At 40.1% G+C, this 17590-nt stretch overlaps 1 protein-coding gene across 5 annotated transcripts in view; it reads left to right on the top strand.

The window, feature by feature from the left end:
* ATG4C (autophagy related 4C cysteine peptidase) overlaps window positions 1-17590 on the top strand; it is a 102516-nt gene that overhangs the window by 19788 nt on the left and 65138 nt on the right. For all 5 annotated transcript variants that reach the window (XM_066269010.1, XM_066269008.1, XM_066269009.1 and 2 more), the window contains 2 exons: window positions 7576-7715; window positions 14176-14259. In XM_066269010.1, the coding sequence (XP_066125107.1) occupies window positions 7640-7715; window positions 14176-14259 (160 nt within the window). In that variant the 5' untranslated portion in view covers window positions 7576-7639. The remainder of the gene's footprint in view (window positions 1-7575; window positions 7716-14175; window positions 14260-17590) is intronic.

Genomic DNA, 17590 nt, shown 5'->3' with positions numbered 1-17590 from the left:
AGCGCCTGGGGCAGAGGCTGAGGAGCCATCCCCAGCGCCCGGGCCATCCTTGCTCCAATGGAGCCTCGCTGCGGGAGGGGAAGAGAGAGACAGAGAGGAAGGAGAGGGGGAGGGGTGGAGAAGCAGATGAGCGCTTCTCCTGTGTGCCCTGGCCGGGAATCGAACCCAGGACTTCTGCAGCCAGGCCGACGCTCTACCACTGAGCCAACTGGCCAGGGCCTAGTATTTATTAAATTAGCCATCTTTTCTCTCTGATGTGAAATATATATTATATCAGATCCTAAATTCTAAACTCTCTATTATGTTTTATTCAGTATCATCTTTGCTAATAAAAATAATAAGTTTAAGTATTATTAAACTTTAATTTTTATGTATGTTAATATGCAGTAAGGCAAATTCTCTTATTTGGAATTCCTTTTTGAAGTGTTTCGATATATTATACTTTACAACATGGTTCAAGGAATCACTTTTCAAAATCGTCTCTCCTTTAAAGTTAGGATTTTTAGGAATAGACATTAATTTTTTTTTTAAATTGAGAATTGGGGAGGCAGAGACAGACTCCCACATGCACTCTGACCGGGATCCACCTGGCAAGCCCACTAAGGGGTGATGCTCTGCAGGTCTGAGTACACTGCTTTGTTGCTCGGCAACTGAGCTATTCTAGCGCCTGAGGCGAGGCCATGGAGACATCTTCAGTGCCCAGGGCCAACTTTGCCTGAACTAATGGCTTTAGGAGGGGAAAAGAGAGAGAGAGATAGAGAGAGGGGGTGAGGGGTGAAGAAGCAGATGGTCGCTTCTCCTGTGTGCCCTGACTGGGGATTGAACCCAGGACTTCCACAAATCTGGTAGACACTATACCACTAAGCCAAGTGGCCAGGGCCTAAATTTTTGTTGCAGAAATAAAGTGAGTTTCTGTCTATATAGAAGATTGGAATTTGCCTGACCTGTGGTGGTGCAATGGATAAAGCATTGACCTGGAACGGCTGTGGTCGCTGATTCAAAAACCCCAGGCTATCCCAGTCAAGGTACACATGAGAAGCAACTACTTCAAGTTGATGCGAGTTGATTCTTCCTGCTTCTCCCCCCACTTCTCTCTCTCTCTCTCTTCCCTCTCTAAAATCAATAAATAAAATCTGGCTCTGGCCGGTTGGCTCAGTGGTAGAGCGTCGGCCTGGTGTGCAGAAATCCCGGGTTCGATTCCTGGCCAGGGCACACAGGAGAAGTGCCCATCTGCTTCTCCACCCCTCCCCCTCTCCTTCCTCTCTGACTCTCTCTTCCCCTCCCGCAGCCAAGGCTCCATTGGAGCAAAAGATGGCCCGGGCACTGGGGATGGCTCCTTGGCCTTTGCCCCAGGCGCTAGAATGGCTCTGGTCGCAACAGAGCGATGCCCCAGATGGGCAGAGCATCATCCCCTGGTGGGCGTGCCGGGTGGATCCTGGTCGGGCGCATGCGGGAGTCTGTCTGACTGCCTCCCCATTTCCAGCTTCAGAAAAATACAAACCCCCCCCCAAAATAAAAAAAATATATATATATTTTTAAAGAGAAAATTGGAATTCAATTTTAATTATATGAAAAGTAACTATACTGAATTTTAAAATTAGCAACAGCTTAACTAGTTTTACCTTATGGTAATAATTGTATTGTTCTCATTTATTCTCTATAACAATGACAATAAAAATGTTCTGATAGAATGGTCAAGAATATTTCTCATTAATTTCTGTATCACAGAATCTTACATTGCTTATTTATTAATTTAGGGGTCATTAACTAGATACAGACTTTTTCCATACAAAATTTCTTACTTTGTCTTCTTTTTTCCTCCCACCCACTTGAATATATATTGATTTTCATGCTTTTGCTAAGGACTGTTTAGAGGTTCCTGGTAGTGGCATTGGAAACTGTTTCAAAGTTTTCCCTGTGGCCCATTTTCTTTCTGACTTAGGAGGAAAATGCATACATGTATAGTCTCTTATTTTAAGAAATTTAGATTTAGAAGATTCATGGTGGTTATTTTTAAAAAACAAACTTTTTAAATTCTAAAAGGTACATATGTTCTTTGTATAAGACTCAGAAAAGGTAGACAGTAATGATATAAAAATAACCACATGTGGGCCCTGGCCGGTTGGCTCAGTGGCAGAGCATCGGCCTGGCGTGCAGAAGTCCCGGGTTCGATTCCCGGCCAGGGCACACAGGAGAAGCGCCCATCTGCTTCTCCACCCCTCCCCCTCTCCTTCCTCTCTGTCTCTCTCTTCCCCTCCCGCAGCCAAGGCTCCATTGGAGCAAAGATGGCCCGGGCGCTGGGGATGGCTCCTTGGCCTCTGCCCCAGGCGCTAGAGTGGCTCTGGTCGCAACAAAGCGACGCCCTGGAGGGGCAGAGCATCGCCCCCTGGTGGGCAGAGCGTCGCCCCTGGTGGGCGTGCTGGGTGGATCCTGATCGGGTGCATGCGGGAGTCTGTCCGGCTGTCTCTCCCAGTTTCCAGCTTCAGAAAAATACAAAACAACAACAACAACAACAACAACAAAAAACCACATGTGATATTACATTTAGGGAAACTATTGTCAACATTTTGGTGTACTTCTTTCTAGCCTCTCTCTTTGTACACCAGCATCATGTGATACTTAAAGTGTTAGATTCCGCTTAGTGTTTTCCCACTTTCACAAACTCTTTAAAAACATTTTTAATGGCTATATAACCCTTCATGTGGATGAACTATATATAATTCACACATTTTTTTTTTTTTTGTATTTTTCTGAAGCTGGAAACGGGGAGAGACAGTCAGACAGACTCCCGCATGCGCCCGACCGGGATCCACCTGGCACGCCCACCAGGGGCGACGCTCTGCCCACCAGGGGGCGATGCTCTGCCCCTCCAGGGCGTCGCTCTGCTGAGACCAGAGCCACTCTAGCGCCTGGGGGAGAGGCCAAGGAGCCATCCCCAGCGCCCCGGCCATCTTGGCTCCAATGGAGCCTTGGCTGTGGGAGGGGAAGAGAGACAGAGAGGAAGGAGGGGGTGGGGTGGAGAAGCAAATGGGTGCTTCTCCTATGTGCCCTGGCCGGGAATGGAACCCGGGTCCCCCGCACGCCAGGCCGACACTCTACTGCTGAGCCAACCAGCCAGGGCCATAATTCACACATTTTATAAGACCTTTTCCCTTCTTTTCCAAATTTTATTAAATTTTGTAGTTTTCTGGAGGAAAATATTTTTACTTTTCTATATTCAAATTGTCAGTTTAAAAAAATTCTAATTACAGCTGGCAAAAGTGCTATGAGTGATGCACCTATATTTCACTAATTTCCCAGTTCACTGATTCATTTAATAAACATATTTTGAGAACCAATCACCTGTCAGACGTTAAGGACCTTTAAAAAGTTTACTGTCTAGCCCTGATCATGTGGTGTTGCAGTGGATAGAGCATTGGGCTGGGATGTGGAGGACCCAGGTTTGAAACCCCGAGGTCACCAGCTTGAGTGCGGGCTCATTTGGTTTTAGCAAGGCTCACCAGCTTGAGCCCAAGGTCGCTGGCTTGAGCAAAGGGTCACTCCATCTGCTGTAGTCCCCCGGTCAAGGCACATATGAGAAAGCAATCAATGAACAACTGAGATGCCATAATGAAGAATTGATGCTTCTCATCTCTCTCCTTTCCTGTCTGTCTGTCCCTGTCTATCCCTCTCTCAGTCTCTCTCACAAAAAAACAACAACCAGTTTACTGTCTAGAGCAGGGGTCTCAAACTCGCGGCCTGCGGGCCGCATGCGGCCCACCGAACAATTTTGTGCGGCCCGCAGACTAATCCATGAAGTTCAAAATATTTTGGATAAAATTAAGTAAGCCTAGGGGCCTACTTGTATTTTTCATTTCTCTAGCATCCTAGCTAGATATTAGCTTAGTTAACAGCAGTTGTGATGCGAACTACAGTTTCTGGTCGTTTTGTGACACTGAGTAAACTGCATGTACGATTGTGCTTATTGTACTGATTTTTTTTTTTTGTTTTCAACTGCAGTGAGAAAAGTGTTGCGTAACAGTTGCCTTTTGTAGACCTAGTGTGGCCCGCGGAATGGCTGTGATCTTGCTCTGCAGCCCACATGCTGAGTTGAGTTTGAGACCCCTGGTCTAGAGTAAGAGACAACTAAGAAACAAGTAATTACAACATAGTGTGAGGAATGCTGTGATAGAGAAAGGATTCTATGAGAGGTAACAGGAGGGGCATTTATCTTAGCTTGCTGTTTGGGTGAGTGTAGAAATCATACCAGTTTTACCAGAGGAGGTAACACTTAAGCTGGGACTTAGGGAATCATGATAAATAAGGTAGTGAAAAATGGGGGTGAGCAGGAGGCATTCTCAGTAGAGGGAACAACACATGCAAAGATACAGAGGTGTCAGACAGTATGTCAAGTTTAGGAGGCTTTAATATTAGTATTAAAAATGCTTTCAGACCTGACCAGGTGGTGGCACAGTGGATAAAGTGTCAACCTGGGACGCAGAGGACCCAAGTTCGAAACTCTGAGGTTTCTGGCTTGAGCACGGCCTCACGAGCTTGAGCGTGGGCTCACCAACTTGAGCTTGGAGTCGCTAGCTTGAGCATGGGATCATAGACATGACCCCATGGTTGTTGGCTTGAGCCCAAGGTTGCTGGCTTGAGCAAGGATCATTGGCTCAACTGGAGCGGCCCCCCCCCCCACCGTCAAGGCACATATGAGAAAGCAATCAATGAACAACTGAAGTGCCGCAACTATGAGTTGATTCTTCTCATCTCTCTCTTCCTGTGTGTCTGTCTCTAATTCTCTGTCTTTGTTTTCCTCTCTCTCTTTTGCTAATAGAAACATGTCTTCAGTATATGGTGCTTGTGAAGGAGTGGCAAGAGAGGAAGCTGAGTAAGTGGGCAGATGCAATTTCATGAAGAGCCTTTGCATCCTCAAGGCAGGGAGTGCAAGCATGAACAAGGCAAAGACCTGGAGGAACATGTCTGTAGCTCTGCCATTTGTACATTAGCAATTCTCAGATTAGTAATACCTCTAGCCTAGACCTCTCCCATGAGCTCCAGATCTATCAATATATACTCCAACTGCCTAGTTATCCTCTCTAGAATATATGTAGAGTATAACTCCATGATAGAAGTACAGTAGTCTTCACTTCATGGTTGTTGATAGGTTCTGCAACTTTAAGTGAAGCAACATATAATTAAATAAGTTTTCCCATGGGTTAATTGATATAAACAAGAGTTAAGTTCCTACAGCATTTTATCATAATAACTAAATAATGTTGAATGCAATGACTTTATTCAAGGACCTGCTATACTCCACTGTCTTTGTTCTAAGCTTTATCTGCATTGCCTAGAATAGTGCCTGGCAATAATTTATGAAGTGATTAAATAAATAATGATTCTCTACTGTATCTCTCAGAGGTATCTTAAACTCTGTATAAACCAAATTCATGATCTGCCTCTAACCTGCCCCTGTCCTAATGTTCCCTATTTCAGTGATTGGCACCATCTGTTTAGCTTCACAAGCCAAGAACCTTGCTGGGTGTATCTTTGACATATCCCTCTTTCTTACCTTCCACATCCATTTTATCACCAAGATTTCCTGAAGTTTTGACATGGTTCCCCATATATATCTCCATCTCCACTGCTCCAGTCTAAGCTGCTATCACTTCTACAGTGTGTCCGTAAAGTCATGGTGCACTTTTGACCGGTCACAGGAAAGCAACAAAAGACAATAGAAATGTGAAATCTGCACCAAATAAAAGGAAAGCTCTCTCAGTTTCATAGTTATTCTGTGCAGTTTGATGTGGGCTCACACACAGATTTTTTAGGGCTCCTTAGGTAGCTATCCCGTATAGCGTCCACAGACTCATCACTGACTGATGGCCTACCAGAATGGGGTTTCTCCACCAAACTGCCGGTTTCCTTCAACTGCTTATCCCACTGAGTAATGTTATTCCTATGTGGTGGCGCTTCATTATAAATGCGCCAATATTCACGTTGCACTTTGGTCATGGATTCGAATTTAGCGAGCCACAGAACACACTGAACTTTCCTCTGTACTGTCCACATCTCGACTGGCATGGCTGGGGGTGCTCCGCTGTATACATGGTGTTACGTCATCATCTGCGCATATGCAAAAGCTGCCACTCATCCTACAGAAACTGGGAGGGTTTTCCTTTTATTTGGTGCAGATTTCACATTTCTATCGTCTTTTGTTGCTTTCCTGTGACTGGTCAAAAGTGCACCATGACTTTACGGACACACTGTATTATAGTCTTATACAGTAGTAGTATACTCTTACCATCTACTCCTGTCTCTTTTCAGTCTATTCTCTTTGCTGAGTTTGGAGTCAGACAAACCCACAGAATCTGATTCTGCTATTTGTTTGAAACCAGTTGCTTTTAGGAAGGACAAAGAACAAAATTCTTAACATGGTCTACAAGGCCCTGTGTGCTCTGGCTCGTATAACCACATCTCTTGCCACTTTTTTGGACTTTCTATGTTCTAGTCACATTCGATTTTTCACTTCTTCCAAAGGGCCATGCTTTCTCCTGCCTCCACTACGATGTATAATTAGTAGCTTGTAATACATATTATGAAATGGAATGTCTGTTGTTAGAGAAATGAATGCATCAGTACTTTTGAGTAGATATTCATAACCCTAAAATGGTAATGTTCTGTGCAGTATTCTTTTGTTGAAAAGTAAACTATCTGTAAATTATTGCAAATGAGCTCAAGTGTTTTCAGCTATAATTTGTTTGTTTCATTTATATCACAGATCTCTATTTTCCCTCAAGTTAGTTATAGAACAAACACTTATGAGCTACATTTATTTTTATTTTAAAGTATGAAAACATTTTCTGTTGTAAATATAAGACATTCCTTTTTTCTTTTTTTAATGCTGCAGTATTAGGGTAAGAAGGAAGGCTAGGAAGCCTTAATTAAAACAATAAAACATTTAGGCTTTATATGAAAGATGTGACTGAATCAATATGTATTGAAACATCCATTCTGAAGATAGTCATTATTTTTTATAAAATTTCAAATCGCTTTCTCTAATTACAAATAAAACCAATCTTGAATAGTCTCACAAGCACCAAACTGGAGCTGTGTTACTAAGTTAACTTATTTTTTTAAAAAATTTTCCATTGATTTGAGAGAGGGGATTAGGAAGGGAGGTCGAGAGAGAGAAGCATCAACTCGTTTTTCCACTTAGTTCCATGTTATTGGGCACTCATTGGTTGCTTCTCATATGTTCCCTGATAGGGGATCGAACCCACAACCTTGGTATGCGGAACGGCATTCTCTCCACTGAGCCATTGGCCAGGGCCTAACTTATTGTTTTTAATTGTGAATACATGGGGGAGATTATTGTCTAACTTTGTGTGATAATTTATATTGTTTTATATTTTGTATTAAATGTTTTATTTTGATTTAAAATACTTAGTGAATATATTATAGTTCTGTAAAATGAAAAATTGGTTTACTCATTTCAAGTTCAAATTTTATTAATCACTTAAATAACTGGCAGATATTGCATCATATACTGTATACTTATTATTTATTTTTCTTTGATTGTTTCCTTTTAATCAGTACAAATGATTAAACTCCATAGAAGAATGGAATCAAGTGATGGCTTTTTCTTTAGAATTTGAATATGGAGGCCACAGGAACAGAAGAAGTCGACAAGCTAAAAACTAAATTTATATCTGCTTGGAACAACATGAAATATAGTAAGTATTGTGATTTAAAAACTGTACAAATCCAGACATTTGAAGATGTTTATCATCTTTCTTATTAAGTTGCTTGAGAGTCTTGTTGAATGAAATATTTGTATAAGGAATGTAGATAAGAATTCTTTCTTCTAAAGAAAGAACCAAATATCATCATAAACAATACTTAGAAACTCAAGCATACTCTGTGGTTGTTTTGTTTTTTTTTAATCTTTTATAAAAAAAAGTATTCCAAACAGATAGAATTTATTTAGGTTAATGGTAATACCTTTGATTTTAGACTCAGTTTCAGGCAACCTCATGGATGAATCAAGAAGCAAGCAAAGTAGACTTTTGTCCACACAAGCAGACAGTACAAAGTTCACGCACTGATACCTGTGGGTTTCTCCTAGAAGTACTCTTAGACCCTTGTTTTTAACATCGTACTCTTGGTTTGCAAACAAATCCAATAAGGATTTTATATATTTTATATATATATATATTTTATATATATATATTTATATTTTATATATATATATTTATATATATTTATATATATATATTTTATATATATATATTTATTTACAGTTTATCCCTTTTTATTTATTTTTAATTTTATTTTCTTTCAGTTACAGTTGACCTTCAATGTTTTTATTAGTTTCAGGAGTGCTGCATAGTGGCATAGTGTTTATGTAACTTATAAAGTAACCCCCCCAATAAGTCTAGTACCCACGTGGCACATATATAGTTATTACAGTATTATTGACTATATCCCTATGCTGTACTTTACATCCCTGTTATTATTTTGTAACTACCAATTTGTGTTTCTTAATCCCTTTACCTTTTCACCCAGTCCTCCCAAACCCCTCCCATATGGCAAATGATCTTATGATAGTTTTAAAGCCCACTTCAGACTAGACACAAAGAGGAGATGAAGAAGCCTTATAAAATGGAGAACTTGGTCCTGGCTGGTTTGCTCAGTGGTAGAGCGTTGACCCAGCATGTGGATGTCCCAGGTTTGATTCGCTGGTCAAGGCACACAGGAGAAGCAACCATTTGCTTCTCTACCCCTCTCCCTTCCCTTCTCTCTTTCTCTCTCACCAGTTCTCTCAGTCATGGCTCTATCAATAGAGGCAAATTGGCTCTGGGCACAGAGGATGGCTCTGTGGGCTCTGCCTCAGGTGCTAAAAAAATGACTCGATTGCCAGGCAACTGATAAAAAATGACTTGATTGCTAACCAACTGAGTAATGCCCCAGATAGGTGGAGCATTGCCCCCATAGGGGGCTTGCCAGGTGGATCCCCATCAGAGTGCATGCAGGAATGTGTCCCTCTGCCTCCCCTGCTCTCAATTAAAAAAACAAAAAAGGAAAACTACTCAGCAGAACTAATTCCAACAGGAAGAAGTTTGTATTCATAAAATAAAAATGGTAACATTTAGTAAAATTCCTTGTATTGCAAATTCAGGTTGGTAATTGACTCCTGATTCACTGGAAGTCATGGCTAGCTAGCTATTTAGACAGTTATAGCTTGATAATAACATGACGTTACATTTTGAAAATTATGAACATTAATTTTTATTTTATTTTTTTTTAAGATTTTATTCATTTTAGAAAGAGGAAACAGAGAGAGAGAAAGAGAGACAGACAGACAGAGAGAGAAGGGAGGGAGGAGCAGAAAGCATCAACTCCCATATGTGCCTTAACCAGGGAAGCCCAGGGTTTCGAACCAGCGACCTCAGTGTTCCAGGTCGATGCTTTTACCCACTGCGCCACCATAGGTCAGGCTATTTTATTTTTTAAATTTTATTTAGAAAATTAAATTTAACAGGGTGACATTGATCAATAAGAGTATATCGTTTTTAGGTCAACATTTCTATAGCATTTGAACTGTTGATTATGTCATATACCCTTTACCCAAAGTCAAATAATTTTCCGTCACCTTATATTTGTTACTCTTTACACCCTTCCCCTGCCCCCTTCCTCCACGTCTCACTCTCCCGTGTCCCCCTCTTCCTGGTAACCACTTCACTTTTATCTATGTCCAGGAGTCTCAGTTTTATATCCCACCTACATGTGAAATCATACAGTTCTTAGCTTTCTCTGATTTACTTATTTAACTCAGTGTAATGTTTTCAGGGTCCATCTGTGTTGTCATAAATGGCACTATGACATTATATCTTATGGCTGAGTAGTATTCCATTGTATATATGTACCACATCTTCTTTATCCAATCCTCTATCAAGGGACACTGTGGTTGTTTCTATGTCTTGGCCACTGTGAATAATGCTATGATGACATGGGGTTGCATGTATCTTTAAATACCAGTGTTTTTGGCCTGGCGTGCAGGAGTCCTGGGTTCGATTCCCGGCCAGGGCACACAGGAGAAGCGCCCATCAGCTTCTCCACCTCTCCCCTTCTCCTTCCTCTCTGTCTCTCTCTTCCCCTCCTGCAGCCAAGGCTCCATTGGAGCAAAGTTTTCCTGGGCACTGAGGATGGCTCTGTGGCCTCTGCCTCAGGCACTAGAATGGCTCTGATTGTGGCAGAGCGATGCCCCAAGATGGGCAGAGCATTGCCCCCTGGTGGGCATGCCGGGTGGATCCCGGTCGGGCACATGCGGGAGTCTGTCTGACTGCCTCCCCATTTTCAGCTTCGGAAAAATACCAAAAAAAAAAATACCAGTTTTCAAGTTTCTGGGGTAGCTACTCAACAGAGGGATTGCTGGTTCATACGGTAGTTCTATTCTTAATTTTTTGAGGAACCATCATACTTTCTTCATCATACTACAACAAATGGTTGTACTAATTTTCATTCTCACCAGCAGTGAATGAGGGTTCCTTTTTCTCCACAGCCTCTCCAACACTTGTTATTACCCGTCTTTTTGATAATAGCCAATCTGACAGGTGTAGTTTTGATTTGCATTTCTTGAATAGCTAGTGAAGATGAGCATCTTTTCATATATCTGTTGGCCATTTGTATGTCCTCTTGGGAATGAACATTAATTTTTAAATTTGAGATATAATTTATATGCAATAAAATGCACTCTTTTAAAGTGTTGGTGGATTTTAGTATTATATTCACAAGGAAGTACCCATCATCACTATCTAATTCCAGAACATTTTTATTATCCCGAAAAGCAACCTTATACCCATTAGGAGGTACCTTCTATTTGTCCTCACCTCCCCCTAGCCTCTGACAACCACCAGTTGTTTTCTATCTCTATGGATTTCCCTATTCTGGACATTTCATGGAAATGAAAGCATAACAGTTGTGGCCATTTATGTCTGACTCTTTTCATTTAACATAATGTTTTCAAAGTTTACCCATGTTGCAGTATGTATAAATCAGTACATCATTCCTTTATATGGCTGAATCAGTTTGTTTTAATTTTTCCTCAAATACACAAAAAAAAATCTAAAGAGAAACTAAGACAGTGTTTCATTATCTATTTCTATTTAACAAATTACTTCAAAACTGAATTAAAATAACTTTTTGTCTTCTATCAGAGTTGTGAGGGTTGACTGGGCTCAAATGAGCAGTTTGCCTGCTGATCTTGCTTGGGGTCTGTAATGTGGTGGGACTCAGATGGAGAAGCTCAACTAAGAAATTGTGTTGTCTGGTCTCTTCTTACATAGTCTCAGGGCCTCTCTTCTTCATGTGGCCTTTCCATGTGATTTCTTCTGCAGGGTACTAAACTGGTTAAATGACAGTTCAGAGCTCCAAAACAGAGCAAGTAGAAGTTGCCTTTTAATGGCCAAGCCTAGAATTGATATAACCCTATTTCTGTCTCATTCTATTGATTAATGTGAGGCACAGGCCAGCCCAGATTCAATTAAAAAAGCAACAACACAGCTGTGATTCACTGAGGACCATCTCCAGGACTAGCCACAGTAAACCATATCTCAGCGTGTCTTGAGCAATATGCAGACCTGCCCCCAGCTTGGAATTGGTGGAAGCCAGCCTTGGTATACAGCTTGGTCCCTTCCACATACACCCAAGTCCAGCAGAAGTAGCCTCAAACTGCAGATCACTTGGTATCTCCAAACTCGTTTCCAGGCAGTGTCTAACATTAACCTGCACTGGAGTCCCAAGAGGCCCCAAAACGAACACACTTAGGGGAAGAATGGATGAACTCAGTGAGAACTTAAACAAAGAGATAAGTATTAAAAAGGACATAGAAACCATAAAAAAGAACCACTCACAAATGAATACACTAGAAGGAATAAACAGTAGGTTAGATGAAGCAGTGGACAGAGTTAGCAATTTAAAGGGCAAAGTAGTAGAAAACACTCAAGCAGAGCAGCAAAAAGAAAAAAGAATTGAAAAAACTGAGGAAAATCTGAACATCAAGTGTAACAACATATACATCATATGGGTATCAGAAGAAGAAGAGAGAGCAAGATATTGAGAACCTATTTGAAGAAATGATTACTGAAAACTTGCCTCACCAGGTAAAGGAAAAAAACACACAACTTATTTCACTTAGTTGCATACTCACTCATTGACCTTTTCCCGTATGTGCTCTGACTGGGAGTCTAACCTGTGACCTCTGGCACACTGGGCTAACATTTTATCCACTGAACCACCCAGCCAGGGCCCAGGTCTTAGGTGTACAATTTAGAGAGTTTGACACATATATACTCCTATGAAACTAGCAGTCTAATTAATATATTTAAATTATTTTTCACACCCTGGCCTGTTGGCTCAATGGTATAACATCAGCCTGTCGTATGGATGTCTTAGATTTGATTCCAGGTCAGGGCACATAGGAGAAGTGACCATCTGCTTCTCCACTCTTCCCCCTCCCTGTTCTCCCTCTCTCTTTCTCATCCTCTCCTCTAGCCATTGCTCGATTGGTTTGAGCTCATCAGCCCTGGTTGCTGAGGATGGCTCCGTTGAGCCTCCACTTCAGGAGTTAACAATAGCTCAGTTGTGAGCATAGCCCCAGATGGGCAGAGCATTGGCCCCAGTCTGGGGTTGCTGGGTGGATCCCGGTTGGGGCACATGAGGGAGTCTGTCTGTCTATCTCCCCTCCTCTCACTTGGAAAAGGAAAAAGAAATTATTTTTTACACTAGAAAGTTTTCCTCATACTTCAGACAATCACTACCTTGTGTCAATTTATTGAATGTCTTGTTTTCCAAATTTACTTTAGTTTTACTTAATTAGTTTCATTTAGAAATCATAACGATATTTAATTTGTCTTTGTTCCACCTCTCTGCTATTCTAGATTGAGATTTAGAAGTGAAAAGCAGGAGAGATTAAAGAACAGAACACCAATGAATATATTCTTTTCAATGTATACAAGAAGAACTTATTCATGGCTCTTCCCTATCTATGTCCAGACTTGTTATTCCATGTCCCTACAGGTTTTATATCTTTTTTTTCCCACTCTCTCTGCACCATGGTTTCCTGGTCCAGCATCAAGAAGCTGGGGCAGAGATAGTGGTACATTTCTTATAAGCTTTAATAAAGATAAAATGAAAACTGACCAACTAAAACTAAATAATTAAAAGAAAAAAAGAACATTCTATAAATTGAGATGAGGATGTCTGGAAGCTTTATATCACTATTAGAGATCCTCATTTGGCCAACCCTCATTTGGCTGGGGTTATAATATTTTCCTGGGAAACTTTAGGTACATTTTTATCATAAGCACTAGTTACTGTTTGATATTTTCCTAAGTTACTTTCTTGGAATATTCAAATACTTTACACCATTTAATTAACTAAGATGGAAGAAAATATAAGACAGTGGTAACATTTGTTGCTTTTGGCAAAAGTGGTTGGTTTCAGGGAAACTAAAGTAGAATTTGTACTTTTTAAATTTTATACCATAAGAATATTGTTACCTGTTTGAAAGTAAATTAAGATTCAAGTTTTTTTCCCCCCTCTCATGTTCTTTAAATGGATAAAATGCGGTTAAAATACTCAACTATATTTGAAAGTAGCATAAATGCCCTTTATTTTCAGTGCATAGCCCAAATATTTTGCTACTCTTGCAAAAAATGCACATCTATAGTTGAGAATTGATGGTTTGAAATTAAATAAAAGAAAATATTAGCCCTTACTGGTGGCTCGGTGGATAGAGCGTTGGTCTGGCATATGGATGTACCAAGTTTGATTCCCGGTCTGGGCACACAGGAGAAGTGCCCATCGGCTTCTCTCTCTCTCCTCATCCCCTCCTGCAGCCAATGTCTCAATTGGTTCCAGTGTGGCCCCGGGCACTGAGGATAGTTCAGTTGGTCTGAGTGTTGGTCTCAGTTGCTAAAAATAGCTCAGTACTTGAGCATTGACCCCAGACAGGGTTGCCAGGTAGATCCCAGTTGGGGTGCATACAAAACTTGGCCTCACTATTTCCCCTTCTCTCTCCTAAAAAAAGAAAAAGAGAAAGAAAAAGAAAAAAAAGAACAGAAAAATAAAACATTGCTATATATTTAGTGTGTAATCCTTTAATTGCAAAATAATTTTTCTCCTCCTGTTTAGGTTGGGTGTTGAAAACAAAGACGTATTTTAGTAGGAATACCCCCGTATTACTGCTTGGAAAATGTTACCATTTTAAATGTGAAGGTAAGTGCTAGATTTTTTAATCCATTTAAAAATCTTTGTAGAAATTAATTGTGTAACTGTTTTTACTATTTTATTTCTAGATTAATCTACTTTGGCACATTTGTTTTTTCCTTCCAATTTTAAAAATTGTGGTAAAATATGCATAACATAAAACTTACCACCTTAATCATTTTTAAGGTTAAGCTCAGTGGTATTAATACGTTCTTAAGGTTGTGATACTATCACCACCATTCATCTCCAAAACTTTTCCTCTTGTGAAACTGAAACTCTGTACCCATTAAACTGTAACTCTCATTCTTCCCTCACCCTCAACCCTGACGACCACCATTCTACTTTATATGCCTATGTTTTGGCTTCTTTAAAAACCTGTATTTTATATAAGACATAATATACTGTTGTATGGTTTGGGTTTCTTGTGAACTCCTTGAGGATAGGATCATGTCATCATTTGTTATCCCTCATAGTTTGGAGTTATAATATGAGTGCTAAGTAACTATTATTGAATTGATAGCTTAATATTCTTTATCAAGTTCTCTGAAAACTTTAAAGCGGTACCTTAGTTAACCTAAAAATGATAAATGTTCCACTTGTTAAGGATGCTCCAGTTTCTGAAATTACTGACTTTATTTGATGTTTCTGAAGGTTCACAAATGCTCATCCTTTCAGTAATGATAATATATTTTCTTTTAATGATTTATGCCACTTACTGATAGCCTACTACGATAGCCTAGTACATATATGTCAAGCATCATGTCAGGCTCTTTGGGAAATGTCTGTAATTCTCACAGCAAGCCTACAAGGTAGATCCAAGTATCCCTGTTTTATGACTGTGCAAGTAGAAGCTTAGAGAGTTAAATAACACAGGTATTAAATGGCAGAGCTGAAGTTTAAATCAACTATGTCTCATGCATTTATTTTTAATTAAAATAAGTTGACATCCAATATTATATTAGTTTCAGGTGTAAAATACAGTGATTTGATATTCCATAAGATGTGATCACCACAATAAGTCTACTTACTGTCACCATACAAACTTATGATGATATTGACCATGTTTCTATGCTGTACATTCCCTAACTGGAGTTTGTGCCTCTTACTCCTCTTCACCCTTTTCACCCACTCCTCTATCCTCCACTCCTGTGGCAACCATCAGTTTGTTCTCTGTATCTGTGAGTTGGTTTCTATTTTTGTTTTCTTTTTTAAGATTCCAGCCGGACCAGGTGGTGGCACAGTGGATAGAGCATCGGACTGGGATGCGGAAGACCCAGGTTCAAGACCCTGAGGTCACCAGCTTGAGCGTGGGCTCATCTGGTTTGAGCAGAGCTCAACAGCTTGAACCCAAGGTCGCTGGCTCGAGCAAGGGGTTACTCGGTCTGCTGTAGCTCCACGGTCAAGGCACATATGAGAAAGCAATCAATGAACAACTAAGGTGTTGCAACGAAAAACTGATGATTGATGCTTCTCATCTCTCTCCATTCCTGTCTGTCTGTCCCTATCTATCCCTCTCTCTCCCTCTTTCTGACTATCTCTCTGTCTCTGTAAAAAAAAAAAAAAAAAAAAAAAAGATTCCACATATAAGTGAAATCATGTAGTATTTGTCTTTCTCTGTCTGACTTATTTCACACCCCTCATAGGTATTTCTCTTTCTCTGTTCATGAGGATCTCCCTATCCATCTATCACATCTCCACCTATATCTTAGACAAAAGATCAGTCTCCAAAATAATAGAGAAAAACAAATTATTATGCAAAACATGAACAACCTAAGAAAAAATGAACCAAGAGAATTAATAGGTACTTTTTATGTAGAAGCTTGAATAGCTGATCAAACAAGAAAATGCTTATGCTAGTAATAAAGGGAGTGCAAATTAAAATGAGATATTATTTATCAGTCATCCAATTTGTAAGCTTGTAAATTTATCTTGCTACCTTTCCTGAGCTACAAACTCTTGTCCTTACATTATGTAATGTTCTTTCCCCGTGGAAGCTATCATGCTGTACATTATATCAAGGTTTGTAGCATATACATTTAAATGGTCCTCTCAGTATTATCTTGACCACATACCAAATTCAAAAGCTTTTTTTTTACAGGGTACTTGTGAGCTGTTAGTGAGAAAGCAATTAAGGATTTGATCTTATTTTAAGTAAACCACATTTTTCCACAGACACCATGCTCCCATCTGGCTAGGAATTTTTAGATTTTTTTTTTTTTTGATGATTCAGGAAATGATGGCCACAGAGATCATTAAGGAAAAGCTGTAATTTGGGGTTTTCTTTAGTGTATCAGTTCTATTTAGGGAACAAAATAATTTAACATAAACGCTCTCTCTCTCTCCTAATTTTGGGGATGAAGAGCATCCGTAGACAATTAGCCTCGCCTAGGAGCAAAAATATTACGTGGATAAAGGGAAATAAAACTTTTCAATAAGTAGAGAGGGTAGCACCGAGGCTAGAACATAAAAGCTTTTTCTGACCTGAAACCTGCCCAGGGATGGAGCTTTGCCTAGTTTCCCTTTATGGGACGTAAGGAAGGGCATGCAGGTAATATAATATATCAAGGGCTCTTACTATACGTGCTTTGGTTCCTGTGCTGTACCCCATCTCTGCTGTTTTCAGGATCTCTGTTGCTCCAAAACTTGTCAAGATTATGCCCAGATATTATGAAACTAAAATCCTAGAATTTGGAATTTTTGAAAAACGACTTAAAAATTTTTTTTATTTCTTGATTTTACAGAGAGAGGAGAGAGAGGAGAGAGTGAGAAGTATCAACTCATATTTGCTTCACTTTATTTGTTCATTGCTTGCTTGTTGCTTGTCATATGTGCCTGTGCAGGCAAGCCCAGGGTTTCAAACTGTGACCTCGGCGTTCTAGGCTGATGCTCTATCCACCATGCCAACACATGAAATATGGCTTTTGATATTTACTGAAAAATGACATGTGGGAGGAAATGAAGTATTTAGAGGTGTATAACTTAATTAACTTAATTTCACAAAATATGGAATTTTTCCAGATCTAGTTCTATTAATGATTTTTGTTTGTTTTAGTGAGAGAGGAAGAGAGAAGGACAGACAGGGACAGACAGAAAGGAAGGGAGAGAGATGAGAAGCATCAATTCTTTGTTACGGCACCTTAGTTGTTCATCGATTGCTTTTTGATATGTGCCTTGACCCCTTGCTCAAGCCAGTGATTTTGGGTTCAAGCCAGTGACCTTGGGCAGTAAGCCAGTGACCCTGTGCTCAAGCTTGTGAGCCAGCACTCAAGCTGGCAATGTTGGGGCCTTGGACCTGAGTCCTTAGCATCCCAGGCTGACGCTCTATCCACTGCACCACCAC

This window comes from Saccopteryx bilineata, chromosome 3 (genome assembly GCF_036850765.1).
Source record: "Saccopteryx bilineata isolate mSacBil1 chromosome 3, mSacBil1_pri_phased_curated, whole genome shotgun sequence".
Lineage (NCBI taxonomy): Eukaryota > Metazoa > Chordata > Mammalia > Chiroptera > Emballonuridae > Saccopteryx > Saccopteryx bilineata.
The sequence above is the reverse complement of the archived record's forward strand: the minus strand, read 5'-3'. Positions and strand labels throughout refer to the sequence as shown.